Source organism: Pipistrellus kuhlii, unplaced genomic scaffold (genome assembly GCF_014108245.1).
Source record: "Pipistrellus kuhlii isolate mPipKuh1 unplaced genomic scaffold, mPipKuh1.p scaffold_m20_p_21, whole genome shotgun sequence".
Lineage (NCBI taxonomy): Eukaryota > Metazoa > Chordata > Mammalia > Chiroptera > Vespertilionidae > Pipistrellus > Pipistrellus kuhlii.
Window position 1 is genome coordinate 10,938,177 of NW_023425520.1, and position 22,312 is coordinate 10,960,488.

The 22,312-nt window shown below is 48.4% G+C and overlaps 1 protein-coding gene and 1 long non-coding RNA gene across 6 annotated transcripts in view; both read right to left on the reverse strand.

Moving 5' to 3' along the window:
* RNF130 (ring finger protein 130) overlaps window positions 1–22,312 on the reverse strand; it is a 111,316-nt gene that overhangs the window by 15,092 nt on the left and 73,912 nt on the right. For 3 of the 5 annotated variants that reach the window (XM_045585784.1, XM_045585783.1, XM_036450236.2), the window contains 4 exons: window positions 20,992–21,074; window positions 11,040–11,136; window positions 8,727–8,931; window positions 5,583–5,676 (listed from right to left, as the gene is read on the reverse strand). In XM_045585784.1, coding sequence (XP_045441740.1) covers window positions 5,583–5,676; window positions 8,727–8,931; window positions 11,040–11,136; window positions 20,992–21,074 — 479 coding nt within the window. The remainder of the gene's footprint in view (window positions 1–5,582; window positions 5,677–8,726; window positions 8,932–11,039; window positions 11,137–20,991; window positions 21,075–22,312) is intronic. The other 2 variants (XM_036450237.2, XM_036450238.2) reach the window with 1 other exon arrangement.
* LOC123652865 lies at window positions 1,047–5,576 on the reverse strand. Its single transcript, XR_006742404.1, has 2 exons — window positions 1,535–5,576; window positions 1,047–1,245 (listed from the first exon to the last, which is right to left on the reverse strand). It is a non-coding gene; the product is annotated as an uncharacterized LOC123652865 (long non-coding RNA).

Consider the following 22,312-nt stretch of genomic DNA (forward strand, 5'->3'; position numbering starts at 1 on the left):
CCGGTTACAAGAATAATGTTCAAATTCTACAGACTGTCTCATTCTAGAGTGCTCCCGGGGGAGTCAGGAGCACGTTCCGTCTCTGCCACCCACAGTAGACACATCAATCTCACAACTCCCTCAACTGCTTTGCTTTCTCCTCACTTTGTGGCCAATTATATGCCCAGCCTGGCTCCGTCACTCCCTCCCGGAAGCCCCTCAGCCCCGCCGGGAAAGTGGAGGCACCTCACTGTGAGACACCGAGCACGGAGCTCATTCCCGGTGGCAGGCGCTCAGCTGGCATGCAGAGCACACTGGCATCTGAACAATGAGACACCATTCACAGCGCTTCCCTGAGCGCGCTGGGCTCTGTGCACATGTAAGAGACTTGTTTTAATCATATGTCCTAAGAGAAGCCGGATATCAGATAGGAGGGCTTTGAATGGGTGAATAAAATTTTTTAAACTTACTTATTATAAACTAATGCAGCCATAACATTAAAGGTAGTTCTTTTTAAAAATATATATATTTTATTGATTTTATATAGAGAGGAAGGGAGAGAGATAGAGAGTTAGAAACATCGATGAGAGAGAGTCATCGATCAGCTGCCTCTTGCACACCCCCTACTGGGGATATGCCCGCAACCAAAGTACATGCCCTTGACCGGAATCAAACCCAGTCCCCAAGCCGACGCTCTATCCATTGAGCCAAACCGGTCCCGGCAAAGGTACTTCTGAAAAAAAGAAAAGTCCACTGCCAACAGAAGTCCAATCAAAGGTCCCTCTCCTTTTAGTCCTCTTTTTGCCATAATGCTTTTGAAAACCAAATTCGTCATCTTCACCCACACAGGCTGGAGCCTTACATGGCCTCTGGAGCAGCCAGAGACAAGCGGTGAGGGAAGGACTGACCCAGAAACTCCGGTCTTAATGCCGTGCTCTGCTTCCGACGGCATTTCCTGGGGCCACTTAGGCCATATAGGCCTTAGGTCACTCCTCTGTATGTATCTCAGGCTCAGAGAGGCTACAAGGAAAAGAAAATACTCAGATGAAGAAGAGGGAGGGTCCATGAACCAGCTCGGGCAAGTTCAAATCTCCGCTGGCATTGCTACAAGAAAGGCTCTCTCAGAAAGATAAACAAAGACGGGTGCTAGTGTGAGCAAAAAGTTGAAAACTAAAAATTCAAAGCTCTTAAGATCAGTGTTTTTCAAACTTATCAGTGGATTGTAAGTCAATGTATGAGCTCACGACTAGCATTAACAACAAAGTACTGAACTGATCAGAGTACTGCATGAATAAGGAAAACCCTACGAAGTTTCTGCCCCAGCTGCAAACCGGAGTCCTGGGTCACAATGCAGAATGGATCTCACAGGGAGATGGTCTAAGAAGCCCCCTTCCTCTGGCTCTGGTCGTCTGGGGAAGGGCCCATTTGGGATCTCAGCTCAGGAGGGACTCTCAGAACTGAAAAGAACCTGAGACTTCCGCCTGAGGCAGGACCTGTCTCTGAATAGCTCCAGCTTTGCAGCTTCTGTCTGATAAGCAGGTCCTGGTGAGCCCACTAGCCTTCAAGACATGCCATGTCACGGGGACAATTCTGAAGGACAGAATTACGTCGAGTGGAAATCTACCTCCCTGTGATGTCTCCAGAAGATGTCGCAGCAAGTGCTGCTCTGTGGGTCCTGGGTATGCTCTGGGGGGCTGTTCGGAGTATTAACGGGGCCAGGTGGGAGTGACAGCCTAGGACAGGAGTAAGGAAGGTCTTGGTAGGGGCTAGTCTCATCTTTGGGAATTCTTCCAACACCTGGAGACCGCTTTCATCTCACCCAGGTTCCTCTTTTTCTAAGCTATGCTTTCCCAAGACATCAAATCTTGAATCTTCAGACCCTTTTATATTGAGACACGTCTGTGTTCCTCTTAAAGCCTGAGCAGAACAATTCAGAAATGTTGAGTGGAGTGTAAACCAGAGACCTCGACTCCTTTGATCTGGTCTAGACGCTTCTATCATGACTCCTTGGAGGACAGCTCAGGAGGGGTACTGGGAGACAGCCCAGGCCACGTGCCTGCTGCAGAGCTGGTGGTGGGGTCTGGGGCAGTGTTACAGGATTTGACATTTGTCCCTTCAGCATGCTAACCACAGCTGACGTATTCCTCCTGCTGAGACGGTTTTAATCTCAAAAGTTTGGGTTACACTCCTCTGCAAATTTTAGGACATGATTTCCATGAATCCAAGTCTAGGAACTGAGAATGGGCTGTAGAGACTATCTAACTCATCCTTCCATTCAACTCAAACTCTCTCCTACATCACCCACAGATTTTACTTATAACTTGTTCCAAAAAAAGAAAAAGAAAGAATATTTACTTCTCTTCTGTTGAGAGGAAATCAGCTAGATACAAACATAAGCCTGTAAAGCTAGGCTTTACCAAGACTCATTGAATAATGAGGTAGAGGAGAAAGCCTCCTTAGAAACGGAACTTCAATAACCTTTCTACTTAGGTACTAAGAAACAGAGGCATGAAACTCAAATTCATAAAAATACATTTACCTGGTTTATTTACTTCTTTGACTACTATCCTGTTTACATTGCAAAGTCTCAAAATTCACTAGATTTGCAATGTTAAACAATTAAAAAGCACAGCTGGTGACGGTTGAGTACCTGGAATATTTCATCACAACAGGAGTGACCTGTTGTGATGGACTTTTGATTGACTTTTGATTAAGCCAATAGCGTCGAGCCCTGGGTAACCCTGCAGAGTGGTGAGGGAGATGACCCTGCGTTCAGCCCTGGGGGCAGCAATCCTCCCCTGTGGGGGAAGCCCAGGCCCGCCAGGTGACGCCACATGCCCGCCCTTTCATCTGGACAGTGTGGCTTCATCTTGCTCACAGATTTTCACAAGTGACCGGACTGGGTCTAGATCTGGTTTAAATCACAACATAAGTTCGGTGTCACACTGTCGGAAGAGTAAACTGTAATAGAAGTTTATCTTACAAATGAATGAGGTTACCTAGAAAATTAAAAGCGAACTATTAAGTTGCATTCTCATTTTGGTTGTAAGTTTTTGGTAAAGGCAAAAAGGGAAGTAAGATAGATTGTAAAAAATTCATTAATGAAGAATACTTACAAATTTATTTGCTAAAATAAACTTTTCCCTGGAATTAAAATTTTTTATCAGCATTTTGGGGAAAGAGACATTGAGTGATTTTTATCTCCTACAATTAAAAAGGCTCTTAAAAATTAAGTAATTCATGCTATAAAAAATCAACACATAAAAGCACAATAGGAGGGAAAAACACCATAAGTCAACTAAATTAAGATTCACCATTAATATTCTGGTGACCATCTTTCATGCATCTCCCCACACTCTCTCACATTCTCTCAATTTCTCTCTTTAAATGGGATCATGAAAATCATCTTTCAGGATGGTTTTGATTGAAGGCACAGAAATAATATTCAAATGAATAACTGCAGCATCAAGGCTAATGGGAGAAAGGTGGGACTAAGACATGGATCTAAGATCTATGACTTAGTCTAAGTCATGCAGGCATTTATGCATGGAATGGAAATATGATGTCTCCGGTACTTTGGTGTCTAAAGGTAACATGCCCATTGAGCATTCTCTAATCTAAAGTATCTGATGTATGAATTGAGCATCTGCTGATTCTGAGGGACTGCAAGGTGACCATTAAATTACTTTAAAACTTTCTGAAAGTGCTCATAGCGACACTATTTGCTGTGACTAGTTTTCACTCATTTGTGAAATTACCTAATCCAGTGGTCGGCAAACCGCAGCTCGAGAGCCACATGAGGCTCTTTGGCCCCTTGAGTGTTCTAACGCCACTTCTTCAATAAATGGACTCCCTCAGGCCGAAAACAACTTCTACGCATGGTCCATGAAGTTTCAATCGCACTGTACGTTCGCCCGCACGTGGTATTTTGTGGAAGAGCCACACTCAAGGGGCCAAAGAGCCGCATGTGGCTCGCGAGCTGCGGTTTGCCGACCACTGATTTAGTCTGATGGGGCAGCATTGGAGGAGGCAAAAGAGGTGACTGCAGGTGAAACAAATATTTCCCTCCAAACTGTGGTTTGAATCACAGTCATTCACACAGCTCTTATGACTCTGTAATCTATTTCATGAAAGAAAATGATAAAGGCAGATGGCGATCTTACTCACAGAACTTAAAAATCTCAGCGGAGCTAGTGGCTAACATTTATTGAGCACTTATTAGTACCAGGCACTGTGCTGAACACTTCAGGTGCTAATCCTCACAAGGACCTACGATGCACTCCTACCGTTATCCTTGTTTTAGGAAGGACTGAGATGAGCTTCAGATAAACATAACTTCCCCGCTCAGGGAATCATGTTCAGGTATGTCGCCTCCTGAACACGAGCAGTTAACGCTGTGCTGCAGTAAAACTGCGCCAGCTGGGCCCAACAGAAACAGCCGGCTCCTGACCTGTGGCTGAGGCTGAAGGATTTGAGGGTTGAAGAATGCATACTCTGGAGGCATCCTTCAGGAATGCCAAGGCACTTCCTACAAGCATCTAGCCAGCGGACCAGGTGAGATGATAAAATCATGTCACTGAATGGGGGTTCTTGTCCATAGCTTCTATAGCCGAACAATGAGCATTTATTTGAACCCCTTACATGAGCTTGGCTGTGACACGGCAGACATAACTGAATGTGAGCAGCACGTGAACCACCGGTACGTTTGTGTTCAGACTAGCGGCCAACGCACAAATGCGTGAAGGGGCTTGGCCCTCGCAGCCAGGCTTTGTCTGGAAGGTCTGGAAGGTCGTACAGCTGTCTGGACCAACTAGCATATGCTTTTATTATTATAGATTTGGGCAGTGTCCCAGGGGTGCTCCCGTCTTGAATTAGTTTGCCTGAATACTGGTAAATGATTGAATATTATCCTACAGTAAATGCCCAAATAAAACAAAACCAAACCAAAACTATATTCTATATCTTACCCCTATGGAAAGCTAACCTTGGAAAATCACTGGGTCAAAATGGACTGGAACAGTCATCTAACCCAATGTTCTATCCTCTGAAAACCTCTCCCTACAGCAGCCCTGACAAGTGACATCCAGCCTCCTTGTCCTGGGCACTCCCCACAGCGAACCACCTCACTGGTAAGTAGCCTCCGACAGACACTCTTCCTTTTGCCTTCCTGTAACCTGCTCTGTGGTCCTCATTTTGCCTATGGACACATTTTACAGTTATTTCCTCCTCCCTTTACTCCTGACAGTTTTCCTGATTGCATCTCTGCCTCTTTCGTGCAGGCTAATCATTGGCATCCCTGTTCCTGGACTGCCGGCCAGGGTGCCGGTGTGCCACTCAAAGCCCCGTGCATTAAACCAGGTGACGTCCGACAGGAGTGTGGCCTTTAGAGGGGGCTGTTCCTGCCAGTGATCAGGACACCAACGTCTTTACCCTTCAGTTGTACTGGTGCCCTTGGCATTAGCTTCACATCGCTGATTCACTCTAACCTTGTGGCTAATGAGAAGCCCTGGACCTTTTCTCAATTCTCACCACCTTATTAAAGTTCCTCTACCTATTTTCCTGGGATCTGGCACATGCAATCCAAAAAACAATTTGTTACTTACTCATTAGCATTCAAGCTAGCTGTGGCTCTGATGATCATGTAGCAGAGTGTGAGAGCACTGAGGAGGCCAAAACTGGCAATAATAAACCATTCTTCTGTTGACAAAGGAAAGGGAGGAAATCACTCAGGGGAGAAGGCTTAAGTCAAATCGATGTAACATTCCCTCAAAAGCAACGACGCAGACATCACGGAGGTGTGAGTCCAGACTGGCTCAAGGAGGTGAAGCAGGAGGAGGGTTGCCAGAGAGCTACTGACTGGAGAGGTTAGTGGAGGAGTGGTGAAAGCTGCAGGGAGAGAGGAAAGTACGGCCCACACACGTCTTCAGTCCAGGTCCTGTGGTCTGTGAGAAGTGTGGCCATCAACAACCGCGTAGTGAAAATATGTGGATAAAACTGCACATGGATGCAGAGTTCTTTACTTGTTAAATTAAGTGATAGTGAAGTGGACTAGCCATACATGAGACCTTTCCTTCTTCATTTGTCACTTCTGCACGGTCATGCCATTCGTTCTTGGAGGATGGCTTAGGAATATGGCGCGTGGTTCCGGGTCCTGTGGGCAGTCTGCAGGTGGCCTTCCACGGCATCTGCTTCTACTGTCTTTCCTTTACGCGTGGGTCACTCCGAGTCTTTACTTAGAAAGCACAGGCTCTCCTGAGGACTGCCCTTACCCCCTCAGTGCTGGACGTGGCACCGGCTGGTCTGGCTCTGCCAAGCTTTAGGAGGAAGGTAGGTGATTCACAAGATACGTGGCCCAGCACAGAGTTGAAAGCCTCTGGCACACAGAACCCTAAGGATTTTTATCTAGTCTCACTTTAGGTCCAGGAAGTCAGTTTATATTTTCCCTGACATTTCAAAGTCTATATTGCAACTTTCCAAATACGGTATTTACTGAGAACCTTGAAAATAACCTGAGAACCAATCTGATGTCCTAAAATGTTTTTTGGAGTATACACTGACTAGGACTGGCTTAACCAAGTATCACACAGTAAACTCCTACATATCTGCATTAAGGCAGACAAAAGAGATTCCTGCTTGAAATGATAGTTGTTTATAAGCAAAAGCTGTGTGCAACTTGGTTGTTTCTCAATCTTGTTTTCATGAATCTTACAACTTTGCAAAAACAGTGTGTGCCTAGGAATTTTTCTAGAAGAAGATGATTCTACTTTCACTGGATTTTAAAAATGGTGATCTTTAATTCTCTGCCCAAGTTAGTTTAGATTACCAAAAGACTTGGCAAAGTCATTCTTTTTAAATAACAATGCAGCCACTGCTCCTTGGATTATAGATTTCTCATTAGAGTGAATTTATGAGGTTTTTAAGTAAAAATAAACATTCAAGAACCCATACAAAATGCACTATTTTACATGCATATATTTTAAGTTAGGAAAATGTATGCTGGTATTTAAAAAAAAATTAAGAGATAATTGGTCATCAGTATCAAGAAGCTTAACACAGCATTTTGAATTTTTTCTACTCAGAGACTTTTATACAAGGAAAGGAGACTAACTTTTAGAACTTCAATGTCCATGCTTTTGATTTCTGAGTGTACCATCCACATATGCATGGACTTTCAGTGACAAAAACTAGTAATCAGAAGGAAAAAAACACCTATATCGTAACAATGCCGGAGGGCTCAGGAGTATGTTAGCAAAGGTGCACTGCAGCTGGGGCCTCTCACCTCTGACCCCCACAGTGTAGTTAGCACAGTGCCTTGCACACAGTGGGCGCTGTCTGAAAGCATTGTAGTTACTATGGTGCTACAGAGCTTCGAGGGCAAATAGAGGCAGCTGTGGCATAATTTAACCACATGAATTTTATTTATTAGCATGCATAAATTCTTCTCACGGTGATTAATTTGTTGAGTAAGTAGTATCTTTTATCATCAAAATAGAAAATTGTGAAAGGACATTTCTACATAAGACATAATGGAATAATCAGTAGTTAATGTTGTAGTAGGTGCTCAATAAATGTTGATCAATGAAAGGCCTACAAAAACTCATGAATAAACAAACAACTTTCATCTTTTCTTACTACTTGATCAATTAAAAAAATGTAGAACATAAAACCTAAATACCAACGAAGAAAAATATGAAGTGCTGTTAAAATAAATCACTTGGAAATGGTCAGAAATGAGTCAAACCATATGGAAGACTAGTTTTACTTATTGTATAACTGAACAAAATCTCTTTGAGTTTAGACAAATGATAGAATAAAACCTGGCAAATCATTTTCTAATAATTTCTGGTTGCTGAGAAACATATATACATTAATTGAACAGTCCACACGAGTCTTACTAAGTGAAGGGAAAAATATTTCTTAACAGCTTTACTACTGCGCTGATTCTGAGTTAAGCAGAGTTTCATTAGGTTGAGGGCTTGAAGCTAGAGGCAAGCAATAGCACATTCTGGGAAAGGAAGCACCAGAGTGGTGATGAGATGAGGTGACGAATTGTTAGATGAAAACACAAGGAAAGAACAGAACTGAAGAAAGCAGTGGACTGGCCACGGTGAGTGTCCACAGGCCACACGCACGCCCCCAGCACTCACACGGACTTAGTCTGCCATCAAAACGCTGAGTTGTTTCTCTTTGTCAATGGTTCGGCAAAGATGATATTCACAACTTGCCCAAGAGTACTCAAGGCAGACTCCCTTTGGCTTTTCTCCTGCTTTGTGTACAATCACATCCAAGAGGTGAGTGCCAAGAGACCACACTTCCTACAAAGTGTGGAACATGGGGAGCAGCAAGAGGCCACCTCGGCTAACCCTGAAGCTGTGAACTTTTAGGTCAGATTCTGGGTTAGCTTCTCAGGAGGCTGTGCAGCTGGGAACCGGAGCCTGGTGCTCAGTCACCCTCCCCACGGCCTGCAGGGCCTTGTGAAATGCCTGTCTGCAGCACATCACTTCAAAACATGTTAAAAACAGCACTGAGACAAACTCTCAACAAGTGCTGGTGAGGGCAGCCAGTCATTTAATTCCACAAGGTCTCTTCTATAAAGCAAGTTTCTTATCTCCAACAGCTGTTTTAGCAGAAGTACCGTCGGTTACAGACTAAGTCACTGCCTGTGATAACTCAGCTCTCCTCTGAACTGTCAACACACCAAACAGCAGCAGCAAATCCGCTGTTGGCTGGGCACAGGGCCCACTTACTTGTTACTGCGATGTTGATCTCTCCCGTCCTTGGAGTGAGCTCCCCGTCCTGAGGGAGAGGCGAGATCCCCGACGTTCGAAGCGGCTCGAGGCCGAGGGAGTTGTCGTTGGCGAGGTCAGCGAGGGCTGATCTTCGGTTAACGGCCTGGGTCCTGGTGAGCCTTTCCATATCAAGCACTACGTTATCAGTGCAGGGCAAGTTTGGCTGCAAAATATTTTCAGATTAGAAATACTTGTAAGAATGACAATTTCTAAAGGTTTGACACTGTGTTGAAATGACTTCAAGTTTTTTCCACATGATTTCCTCTAATTTTTCTCTCCATATACCTTTTCCACTCTCACCCAAGAGGTCTTCTTTAAAAGAAAAAGGTAAAAAAAGAAAAAAAGAAAAAAGAACAAGGTAATTTCCTCCCAAAAAGGGTACAAAGGAAAACCAAAATCCATTGCACAACTGAGAAAATTGGATTACATTACGTTTATAAAGAAACAAGAACCGTGTGGATGTGGCTCAGAGGCAGAGCACATCTATGTATATAAAAGCCTAAGTCACTGTCATGACCAAATGACTGGACACGTCTACCAGTCACTATGACATGCACTGACCACCAGGTGGCAGATGCTCAATGCAGGAGCTGCCCCCTGGTGGTCAATGCACTCCTACAACCAACATCCAGTCCCCCCCCTCCCCCCCTGCCCCCATGTATGAATTAGTGCACCCGGCCTCTAGTCTTAGTATAAAGCTGACCAAAAGTCAAGGATGTAACTGGCACAATGCTCAAGGACAGCAGATAATATACTAGTAACTTCTCTGTAATGCCCCATTTATCTAGTCATCGGTTTCAAAATATCTTCCTCCTTTAAATGTAAGTAAAGCTTAAAACCAAGAGCAAATAATGCTGAAAAGACTTTTGAACTGTAAGAAAACAGTTTCAAAATCTCAGAGAGCTGCCTTGGGGCCAAAGCTTACCAAATAAAAATCGGATAGGCAAGCCTTGTGATTTAACAATATGGATGTTTGGTTTCCCTAGCAACCTTCATCTTTTTAGCCGATAGCAGACAGCGTGTTAGAAGCAGGGCTGGGAATGGTGGCCGAGAGAAGCTTATGAACAGAGAAGTGACAGCCAACCAAACCTCACAAATAGCTCCCTGGGCAAAAAATTTCGTTCTACATTACTCCAAAGCCAACTAAAAACATGAGAGCACAGTGTAATGACTGGGGCTTTTAATGACACAGTTAGGCTTATTTTTTATTTTATTTTTTACATACAAGGAACCCTGGTAGCTTATAATACACTTTAGGAGGATTTTCATTAAAGACGGAGGAAAAGTATTAGGAGTTCAATTAGGATTAAAAACAAACAAACAAACAAAAAACATCCAAGGAGGCTGGAGGCAACCAAAGAGGCTAAGTTAATATTTTCCAAAGTGCCTTCCACATGCAGACACTATAGCAGCTATGTTAAACCTCACAAATGGGGGAGACTTTGTCCCCCACGGGACATTTGGCAATGTTGGAGACATTTTATAGTGTGACCAGGAGGCCATGCTCCTGGCATTTAGCGAGGCTGGGGACCCTGCGAGGCAGTCCAAGCATCCACGGTGCTGAACACCCTGCTCAACTCCACCAGTGACCGCTGAGGAGGAGGCTAAACGGGAGGAAGGCCCTTTAGGGCTGCACTGCCCCGTCTCCCGAGAGCACATGCCGAACAGGAGTGCTCAGCCTGCTGAGCACCAAGCTACAATGGGGACTCATCTGCTGGGTCAAACTGAACTTTTTGCTCATAAGGAGATGATCCAGGCACTCTTATTTTTTGAGACCAGAAAGTATTTTGTCTAAAAAGCAACACTCCTGGATGTATACTTCTCTTAATGAAGGAACCGTAACTGTGGGAAGTCTCTGAGGTCCTCGAGCTTAGCGCCCACTCGCCCGCCAGAGCTGAAGAGCTCTGTGCCCAGACCAAAGCCACTGCAGGTCAAGTTCGCCCAGAGCTGCCACCGCCCACCTTCACTGCTGCCACGTACCAACGCCCAGGAGAATAAGCCAATTCAAGAGAAAGGAACAGAAGTGATGACATAGTTTTACATTATGCTGAACGCAGGAAAAATTGCTACTGGAATGAAGCCAAACATCTACATTCTGTTCCTTTTCCAGTTCTTCCCCACATGCCCCACGCGACAGAGGCGCCCTTGGGGGACAGCACAGGCCTCTCGTTGGGGGATTCCTGAGATGGGCTGGAAGACAGGCGCTGTCCCACAACCACGGCTGGCCACGGAGCCAGTGTGCTGTTCAGCTACACAAAACAGGCAACATACCACAATTCCCAGGGCTTTCAAAATGTTAAGTTTGCACATAGGACAGGTACAATGTTCACTAAGCCAGGGATCCACGCAGGACTTGTGGAAAACATGCCTATAAGAAAATGGAGAATTATATCAGAAATTGTATACTGAATATTAGGTCAGAGTGCAAAGAAATTGTTTTAACATATAGCTGACAGAAAACCTCCCGAGCCCAAGCTATAAATATATAAAAGGCTAAGTGACCGACTGTCCGTCTGTCCGACTGACCAGTACATACAAAGCACAATGGCAATTTAAAAGTAAATGTTGACTCACGCATGCATGATGCATATAAAGCTCTCACTGGTGCCAAACTAGACAGAGTAGAAATATTTTGGACATGGTCAGTTATATGTTGCTTTTCTCTTGAGTTCAGAGAGCCTGTGACATTAAAGTTGTAAATACTTCACCACCAGGGAAAACAGTCTAGCACTCTGAGAGTGTTTTTACTCTTACTGTGGTGTACAGGGAGACATTAGAATCAGTTTAATCACTTTATCAGTCATTGTTTTTATCAATGTTGTGTTTGTATCATTTTTTGTTTGTTTTTCCTTCTTTTTTTTAAATATATTTTTTTATTAAGTTATTATTTTTGTACATATACCAATGCCCTCCCCCCTCCCGTACATACCCTCCCTCTCCAGAGTTTTGTGTCCATTGGTTGTACTTATATGCATGTATACAAGTCCTTCGGTTTGTATCATGTTTTTATTTTTGTTTTTTCTATTAATATCATGTTTTGTTTTTAGATATGTTGTTATTAATCAATTTATATATATATTTTTACATACATTTTACCAATTTTCTTTAATCTCTGATATTTCTATTATAGAGAAAGGGTGAATAGTGATATTAAAATATTGATTTAATATTTCTAATTAATTTTCTTTCAACGGGCACAAATCTGTGCACCGAGCCACTAGTTTTATATATTGATGAAACTGTATAGTGGGAATTGATAAGTAGCATTTGGCTGTTTGGTCTTTTTTTTTTTTTTTTTTTTTAAATCAATCTTTATTGTTCATATTGTTACAAAGGTTCCTCATTTCTTCTCCCCTCCACCAGGTTCCCACCCCACCCTCCGACCCCTCCCCATCCCCCATTGTCCTCATCCATAGGTGCAGTTTATGTTCAGTCTCTTCCTCCCTCCCTTTCCCCGATAGTAAATCCCTTTTCCGATAGTAAATCACTTACTTAGCATTTTCTCATATCAATACCACCATATGCCCAATGATACATTTCACACAAAAGACATTTCCAAATAGGTCAACCAGCCTCATCCAGGCCCCACCCAAGGCACTCACAGGTCAACACCCCAGCCCTATACTAACTCAACACATCCAGATCTAAGCCTTCATCACTTGATTCAGCAGACCCTCAAGTTCCCACAAAAGTTTCCAGCCATGTCTGAGTGGCTGTTTGGTCTTTTATTCCACCAAATTCCACAAAAAATTTGAGAAAACTTAGGAAATTAAGAATGAAGACAATGAATTACACTTTATAAACCAGTTATGTTCTCTGTAATGGTTAAAGCAGAAAAGTAGAATTTCAAAAAGATATTAAATAAAAGTTGAATGAAAAGAGCTTGCTGTATCATTATTAATTCACTAGAGGCCTAGTGCACAAAATTCATGCAAGGGGGTGGGGGGAGGGGCACGGGTCCCTCAGCCCAGCCTGTGCCTCTTGCAGTCTGGGAGCCCTTGGGGGAGGTAATACTGACGACATCCAAGGGGAGCGGACCTAAGCCGTAAGTAGAATTCCCTTAGCACTGCTGCGGAGGCAGGAGAGGCTCCCGCCACCGCCGCTGTGCTTGCCAGCCATAAGCCCGGCCTCTGGCTGAGTGGCACTCCCCCTGTGGGAGCACACTGACCATTATGGGGCAGCCACTCCATTGAGCGTCTGCCCCCTGGTGGTCAGTGCTCATCATGGCAACTGGTTGTTCTGCCGTTCAGTCGATTTGCATATTAGCCTTTTATTATATAGAATTTCATGGACCTCTGTTTAAATGTCATTTAAACATTACTTAAACCTTATGCTAAATGTCTGTACAAGTTACAGGGTAGCTGGGACTATTTTTAGGGATGAACTGTATTTCAGAATCAGATAAGACTTAGCTAGCAGTTTCAGCTGTAATGTTACAGGGACAGAGAGGGGAAGTGATTCTCTCTTATTCAGAGGAGTAGAAAGTCACAATCTGGTGATTGGAAATTAGTCAGGCATGGAGGGTTTTACAATCCCCAAAAAGGAACTGTGTCCTTTGGGAGGGAGAAAAGGCGTGAGGCAGCGACAGCGAACACTGTTCTGCTCCAGTGCCCCTCACGGCAGTTCTGAGGGCTGAGATGCAGGTGTGTGAGCCGGGGCCTGGCCATGCACACATTCCAGACGCCTTGGGAGGAACTGGAATTTGAGTCTTGGGATAAGATGAAAGAAATTTTGAGAAAGATACCAAATTGAACCATGGTCTGTTTTAAAACTTTGTTAATTTGTATCTAGCTTATAAAGTTATATACAGCTATTTAAACAAGCGCTGTAAACTCACTGCCTCAATTGGATTTGAAAGAACTATCTGTGCTGACAGCTTCAGCCTGAACTATGCACAGCCACCCACCTACCGCCCACACGGCCTTGCGTCCATTTCCGGTAAGAGGAAAGCTCTTGGAGACCGATTTATCAATCTAACCCGAAGCTGCCAAGGACGCACTGAGCCAGAACCCGACAATCCCTGAAGGCTTGCATTTCAATCTGAAGGATTGTACTGAAGAGGTGAAGTCACCAAATAGTAGCTGAGATCTAAATACTGGGTGTCCCCCCAACATGTAAACACATTTTGAATCGTTATCAATTCCAATGTTTCTTCCCTTTTCAGATTTAACCCGTTGGAATGAATGGTTCAAAGTGTGCATACATCTCTGGGGACACCCTGTACATGTGTTCATAAGGCGTCATCATGCCCACTTCCTGCTCCTCCCATCTTTGTCTGAGTGCTCCCAGAGGGAGATGAAGGCCCTGGAGTGCTCGGAGTGGGGACTACCCCTGAGCTAACAACTGTGCCCAGCTAGCTGCAATCCAACCAAGACCGGAACCAGAACCAGGCTTCTGTTCTTTTTGGGGATAAAGACCCCGTTAGGTTTGACATCAAGGACAGATCCTCCCTTACAGGGTGCACCTGCCTAATGCCTGGCCCAGGTTTCTGGGCAGACCATGAACACCGAGGGTCTGGTCAGTGCTGGGGAAGGGGGTGGGAAGGCTCTCAGCCTGTTCTAAGTAGTGGACAATGGACTTTGGCCGGGGGACAGGTGACCTCCCACAGGCCACCCTGTGCAGGGACGGGGCTGCTAACTTTGAGCAGTGTCTGCGGGGACCGCAGTGTAAACAAGCAGCAGTGGCCTGGAGATCAACAATGGTTTGGCTCTTGCCTTCCACTCTCGCCAGCATTTTTGGCTTCCCCATTTTTGTCCTGCCTTTCTTTCTATTTCTGGTCATTCAGGAAGAACAAAATGGCATACTCCCATATTTAGTTTTTAAAGCGGCAAGAGCTGAGCATTTCCTGCGCATGCCTTCCTTTAACCCTGAGCTATAGGTTTTCCTCCTATTGGGTTTGTTGATTTAACAGGAAGTGTTGGCCCCCTGCACTGGGGCAGCCTAATGGACAACAAAGACTACCTGGTTCCCAAGGTACAAACTGAGAACGCCTTCCTTCCCTAGACAAGTCAAAATCCAGAAGAAATTCTCTTCAAAAAGCCCGACCATTTTCAGTGACTGTCCGCCCCTCACGGCTTCCTAGCCCCCACCCCCACCCGTCAGGTGGCTGCCCTGCCGCCCCACAGCACACCCTTCTCTTCTGAAAACGAACCCCAGCAGCTTTCCTCTCCCCCTGCTCGCCCTTCTGACACAGCCCTCCCCCTCTGGGGCCGCTGGAGGATCGTGGTGACACTGCCTGCACCTGCTTCTTCTCTTTACCCTCCAGCTTCCAGCTCCTCAGCTCTCCTGTCTCCCCAGCTCAGCCCGGCCACTCCCTTCCTCCGGGTAAAGCCCTGGACTGCCATGGTCTGACCTGGGCAGATGCCCTTTCCGACTGGCAGCTGTCCCTCTGAGAGCCGGGGTGGGGGTGAGGTGGGGAGCACGGGGTGGCCGTCGGAAGCAGTAAGTGGAACACTGTGTACATAGAATCAGGACGTGCAAACGAAAGGTGCTATAAACACACACGCAGGGAGAATAACATGGACATTTCACACGGAACCACAACAATGGTCAGAGGGACCCTTGCCAGCTCGCAGGCGGCCACAAGCATCCAGACGCCTCAGGGGTGACACCTGGGCCAGTCTGACCTCACAAAGAAGCCCCTTCTGTCACAAAGGCCTTGATAAGACAATAACACAATGAAATACCCACAAAAGCAGAGAAGGGCCCTCCATGTAGGGTGGAGTGCTGTTCCGGGAAGGAAGCAGGTGTGCTCAGGACAGGGACGTGGGAAAGGACAAGCAGAGCAGACTTCACCAAGCCCTTTATTCCTGTAGAATACTCTGCGACACAGAATGCGAGGCGCACGGCACGTAAAGAACAACCCCAGGCCTGGGACATGGCGCCTCCTCTCCTACCCCCCACACGCTGCTAGGGGCAGGGAGGAGTCTACAGTGAAGGTGACTTGCTTTCACAGCTCTGCAGCCTCTTGGTGCCCTGCAAGAAGCTGGCGAACAAAAAAGGATCCCGGATTATTCAAGGTCAGAGACAAGCACTGCCCCGCTGCGCTGGCAGCAGGCGCTGTTGTGAAGAGGCCCTCCCTGGGGGGGCAGCACAGGCCACGTTGGCCAGCAGCCAGATGACTGACCCATTTTAGCTCTTAAAGTGGCATCTTTGGCATATGTTTATCCACAGGGCAGCACTCTGCTTATGGAAACTATTTTTATCTTATAAAAATGTGGCTGACCTTTAAAGAAAAGAGGGCTAAGGTGAGTTTTTCAGTTTCTAGGGCAAGTTGGCTAACAGCTGAAGGATGAGCAGCTGTCACCCTGACACAGTGGGAGGCCCCAAAGCAGCGCCAGCACAGGGATGCGGGAGGTGGAAGGAAAGGCCATGCACAGAGCCAGCAGCCCGGAGCGTGCTCTCCACAGCGGAGTCAGTCCAGGCTCCACACAGGCTGTTAACCCTGTGGGTATTTCATTGTGTTATTGTCTTATCAAGGCCTTTGTGACAGATGGACGGACAGACAGACAGACATAACAGCACCTGGGCTCTCCCTCTCCCCTTCCGGGAGAAGAGGGGACGGGGTGCAGATCCCACAGGGGGCTGGAGGTGGTTTTGAGAGCTGTGAGAACGGAGCAGGAAGGGCCTGAAAGCTGATGAGCAGACAGAGGAAGAGGTGGGGAGGGGGGAAGCGGTCAGAGCAGACCCGCACAGGGGAGGGTGGGGGGAGGGGCAGTCAGAGCAGACCCGCACAGGGGGAGGGTGGGGGGAGGGGCAGTCAGAGCAGACCCGCACAGGGGAGGGTGGGGGGAGGGGCAGTCAGAGCAGACCCGCAGAGGGGGAGGGTGGGGGGAGGGACAGTCAGAGCAGACCCGCACAGGGGGAGGGTGGGGGGAGGGGCAGTCAGAGCAGACCCGCAGAGGGGGAGGGTGGGGGCAGTCAGAGCAGACCCGCACAGGGGGAGGGTGGGGGGGGAGAAGCGGTCAGAGCAGACCCGCAGAGGGGGGGGGGGGGGGGAGGGGCAGTCAGAGCAGACCCGCACAGGGGAGGGTGGGGGGAGGGGCAGTCAGAGCAGACCCGCACAGGGGAGGGGGAGGGGCAGTCAGAGCAGACCCGCAGAGGGGGAGGGCGGGGCAGTCAGAGCAGACCCGCACAGGGGGAGGGGAGGGGCAGTCAGAGCAGACCCGCACAGGGGAGGGGGAGGGGCAGTCAGAGCAGACCCGCACAGGGGAGGGTGGGGGGAGGGACAGTCAGAGCAGACCCGCACAGGGGGAGGGTGGGGGGAGGGACAGTCAGAGCAGACCCGCACAGGGGAGGGTGGGGGGAGGGGCAGTCAGAGCAGACCCGCACAGGGGGAGGGTGGGGGGAGGGGCAGTCAGAGCAGACCCGCACAGGGGAGGGTGGGGGGAGGGGCAGTCAGAGCAGACCCGCACAGGGGAGGGGGGGGAGGGGCAGTCAGAGCAGACCCGCACAGGGGAGGGGGAGGGGCAGTCAGAGCAGACCCGCACAGGGGAGGGGGGGGGGAGGGGCAGTCAGAAGCAGACCCGCACAGGGGAGGGTGGGGGAGGGGCAGTCAGAGCAGACCCGCACAGGGGAGGGGGGGAGGGACAGTCAGAGCAGACCCGCAGAGGGGGAGGGACAGTCAGAGCAGACCCGCACAGGGGAGGGGGGGGAGGGACAGTCAGAGCAGACCCGCACAGGGGGAGGGTGGTGGGAGGGACAGTCAGAGCAGACCCGCAGAGGGGGAGGGACAGTCAGAGCAGACCCGCACAGGGGGGGGGGGGGAGGGACAGTCAGAGCAGACCCGCACAGGGGAGGGGGAGGGGCAGTCAGAGCAGACCCGCACAGGGGAGGGGGGAGGGGCAGTCAGAGCAGACCCGCACAGGGGAGGGGGGGTAGGACCGCCACAGGGGAGGGGAGAGGGACAGTCAGAGCGACCCGCACAGGGGAGGAGGGGGAGGGGCAGTCAGAGCAGACCCGCACAGGGGAGGGTGGGGGGGGGGCAGTCAGAGCAGACCCGCCACAGGGGGAGGGTGGGGGGAGGGGCAGTCAGAGCAGACCCGCACAGGGGAGGGTGGGGGGAGGGGCAGTCAGAGCAGACCCGCACAGGGGAGGGGGGGGAGGGGCAGTCAGAGCAGACCCGCACAGGGGAGGGGGAGGGGCAGTCAGAGCAGACCCGCACAGGGGGAGGGTGGGGGGAGGGGCAGTCAGAGCAGACCCGCACAGGGGGAGGGTGGGGGGAGGGGCAGTCAGAGCAGACCCGCACAGGGGAGGGGGGGGGGGAGAAGACAGGAGAGAAGGCAGTGCCATGGAGCCGGGTGAGGAGCAGCTCAGCTGTCCATTAGCCACTGCTTTCTCTCTGATGGCGACGGCAGGTGCTGACATGAGGAACAAAGGACGAGTGAAGGTGTTTAAGGAGAACAAGGACAGCTGGAAGCGCTGTGAGGACGGGGAGAGCCAACTGCGTGGGGGCTCTGCAGCACCCGAGGCAGATAAACTAGAGCTGCCTGGCAGCAGGAGGGAAAGCAGCAGCAGCAGCAGAAACACCTCTACCCGGAACCCGGGAGGAAGGGCAGGCGCCGGCGGAGGGACAAAGTGAGCAGCGCACAGGCAAGGTGCTGAGAGGGAGCTGCTGAAGAGGCGCTGGAGCAGATCTGTAGTAAAACGAGCGCCTGTGCAGCCTCCTCCAGTCAGTCCCTACTGGGAACCCAGAGCTGTTAGCTCTGTGCGGGTGGGGGTGCTCCTGGCATCTACTGGCTGGAGCCAGGGGTCTGCTGAACGCCCTGCAGTGCACAGAACAGCCCCACCCCGGCTCAACAGTGAACCATCTGGTCCAGTGGTCAGCAAACCTGTTAGTCAACAGAGTCAAATATCCACAGAACATCGATTGAAATTTCTTTGAGAGCCAATTTTTTTGAACTTAAACTTTTTCTAACGCCACCTCTTTAAAATAGAATCCCCCAGGCCGTGGAATTTTGTGGTAGAGCCACACTCAAGGGGCCAAAGAGCCGCAAGTGGCTCTCGAGCCGTGGTTTGCTGACCATGGATCTGGTCCCAAATGTCAACATACCATGGCTGAGAAACCCATTCCAGGCCAGAAGTTGTCAACTTGGGTCCCACAGAATGTTCTCAATGCGGTTACTCTTCATTAAGCCCCAGAACCGTGCATTGCTACCATCGCAGTGAGGTGCTGTGTTTGGCTGAGCAGGGCTGTGGTGTAGCTTAGAGAAAGCTACAACTTAAGACTAAGAGTAACCACTTGCTCCAATGCAAAAAGGGCGCTTGGACTCAGGTGCCCTAGCTATGAGTGTAAAGAAATGCAGTTAAGTTTACCCAAAATCTGATACTCAAAAACAGAGCACAGCCCTGGCCAATGGTTCAGTGATTAGAGCATTGGCCTGAGCACCTGGAGGGCTGTGGGTTCGATTCCTGGTCAAGCTCAGTTGCAGGTTCAATCTCCAGCCCCGGTTGGGGCATGTTCGGGAAGCAAGCAATTGATGCCCCTCTCTCACATTGATGTTCCTCTCTTCCCCCCCTCCTCTCTTTTCTTTTACTCTTTCTAAAAACCAATGGAAAAAATATTTTTAAGGGAGAATTAGCCAAAATAAATAAATTTAAAAAAGCAGGTAACAGCTGACCACGCTTTATCACATATCCTGTTGACCTTTTCCTGATTTGTATTTGTATGTGTGTGTCCTTTCACTCCATGCTTTAGACCACATGTGTCAAACACAAGGCCCGCGGGCCAAATCCGTCCCGCCAGGCCTTGCAATGTGGCCCGCACAGCGCTGTCATCACTGCACTCCGCTGCGTTTCCATCACAATGACAGTTTATGACTGTTCAGTAAACCATTCGGCCCGCGATTTAGGCTGGATTTTAGATTTGGGCCCCTTCTCTGATTGAGTTCGACACCCCTACTTTAGACTGTAAAAAATGATTACAGAGAACAGAATACTGGAAATGCATAATTTAATTTTCTATAGGACAGCTCACATTTAATTTTATAGGTTTATCTTCATGTGTAAAGTAGTTATTCTTATGTTCCATGATTTTTTAAAACAAAGATCTTTCTAGGCTCAAAATAGACCACGTTGTGAATAAGTAAAATAATATCAGTAGCTCATGGAGACAACTCCTATTAATTATTTTATTCATTCCCACCCGGCATTGAGAGGCTCAGCGTCATGGGGCTGTGTTTTAAAGCAAGGGAGAAGGAAGAGGAAAAATCTTTGATTTTAGGCTTCTCAATAGGTACTTCCTTATTTTTCCAATCAATGGTGGGACCGCGTATCTTCATGTTTTATATTCCCAGGCTCCCAGTGGGGAGCACCGTGAGGGGGCTGACACGTTAGCACAGAGGACGTTAGGCACCAAAGTGCAGTGAACACCTCCCTCTGGGGCCAGTATGGCCTCTGCCAGGGGCCCAGCAGTGCAGTGTACCTCTGTATCTGCTCTGCCATTCCTTCTTTTTTTAAAAAAAAAAATATTTTATTGATTTCAAAAGGAAGGGAGAGGGAGGGAGAGATAGAAACATCAATTATGAAAGAGAATCACTGGTAAGCTATCTTCTGCACGTCCCCTTACTGGGGATGGAGCCCACAACCCAGGCATGTGCCCTGACCAAGAATCGAACCCTGACCTCCTGGTTCACAGGTCAACGCTCATCCACTAAGTCACACTGGCTGGGCACCTCAGCCATTTTTGAATAGCATGACATTGGCAGGTACCGTTGGCTACACTACCCGCCATGGGGAGAAAGCACTGCGTCTTCCAGGGCATGGGGAACGTGGACTGTACAGCGCAGAGCTCCTGCCCGGAGGCGGCATGCAGCCCCTATCAGCCCCCCTCTGCAAGGCCCGGCTCAGAAAAGGGCAGCAGGTCCCTAGGGCTCTGGCACCTGCCCACTGCAGAGGCATTATCAGAAGGACTAGGGACAATGATTCAAGGAGAGGAATGGTGGCTAGTTTTGAAACCCAAGGATTCACAGAATTAATATTTTTACATTCATGCTTTCTAGACTACAGGACTGGCCAGAGGTCTGTCCTGTGTTTCTCCTAACGAGAATGCTGTGCCATCGGTCCTGGCTGGGGAGGGCAGTGCCCACCAACTGCGGCCCGCTCCACGCAGTGCAGGGCCTGGCCGCAGGAAAGCCCCAGCTACGGCGGCTCAGAGCAGTCAGCACCTCCCCGGAGGAGACAGACACACACCAGCAGGGTTTTTAAACCAAGGAGGTTGACATACTTGCAGGGGAGAATCCGGACGACGTCATTTTGCTTATAGCTCTCTATGCAGACGGCACAGTGATCGAAGTCCGGGTCTGTTTCCTGAAATGCAAAGCATAGGAACCGAAGTCACACGCAGCAGCGAGAAATGTATAAACGTGGAGAAACAATCCAGACAAGAACTTTCCTGAGGCAACTGTAGGAAACGAGTGATGGTGAAGTGAAAGGTTATAAAAACAATTTAATGTTTCTATTTGCTTAATCATATCAACCCAAATTACATCTAAACCAACCTATTTTGTCTTTATACTATGTTGTAACAATTAATACTAATTCTGTCTGTGTAATATCTTAGAAGAATCCCAATTTCCCCTACAACACATCATCTGTGCACTGTATTGTGTTCATCACCCCAAGTCAAGTGTCTGTCCCTCACTGTTTGTCCCTCAGACCCTCTTCACTGTCCCTTCTCCCCCCAAATTCTAATTTTTTTCAAGATTCAAACGAGCTGTCACCCTGACCATTTTCGTCTTCTTCTCACGTCTGGCCGCAGTGCTCTTCTGGCCCAGGAGGTGTCACGGCTCATCAGGAGTCGCCCAAGGCTAAGCACAGGCAGAAGAGATGACAGCCCCGGGAGATAGCTCTCTAGAAGCGCACCCCAAGGACGGTAGCAGATTTGAGTTAGGAAACTCATGGCTCAACTTGATACTGGATCTTCATCCGGACTCAGGAAGCTGCAGCCAGGAACTCGGTCATCCAGAATTACCGATGTCCTTCCTCCCGTTTGGGGACGGTTTCCCCGGTTTGTCATTAAGCAGCATTTCTAAGAACCTAAGCGGCGAAAGGTGGCACTGTTTGTGGTGTCACCGCCACTTGGCCTGGAACTCAGGGGTGAGTCTTGGCGGGTCTGGAAGACATGCACTGAGAGGTGTTGGCTCTAACGAGGGAGGAGGGCTCTGTAGCCTGAGAGACGAGTATGGTGAAATGAAGGTGGCAGCTGAAGGTGGGCCCAGAGAGCCCCCAGCTTACAGTGCAGCTGCTGCCTTGCTGCTTATATTCTCTGCAAGTGGCTATACTTTTTCCTCCCCGAGTGTACAGTGAGGTTTCCTGACAAGGCCTCCACCTCAGGAGCTGGGCCCTGACAAATCACATGTGGTGGTTGGTGTGAAGGCAACAGGAATAAGGGAGTCAAGGCAACACAGTGGTAGAACGGAGGCCGGACAATAGGTGAATGACCCTCCCCTGCTCTTTGTTAAAACAGTAGAGTGGGAGTGGGTGTGCGGCAGGGGATGGTTTGGCTTTGTGCTTCCGGAGACGCACTTCTTTCCATTCTAGATAAC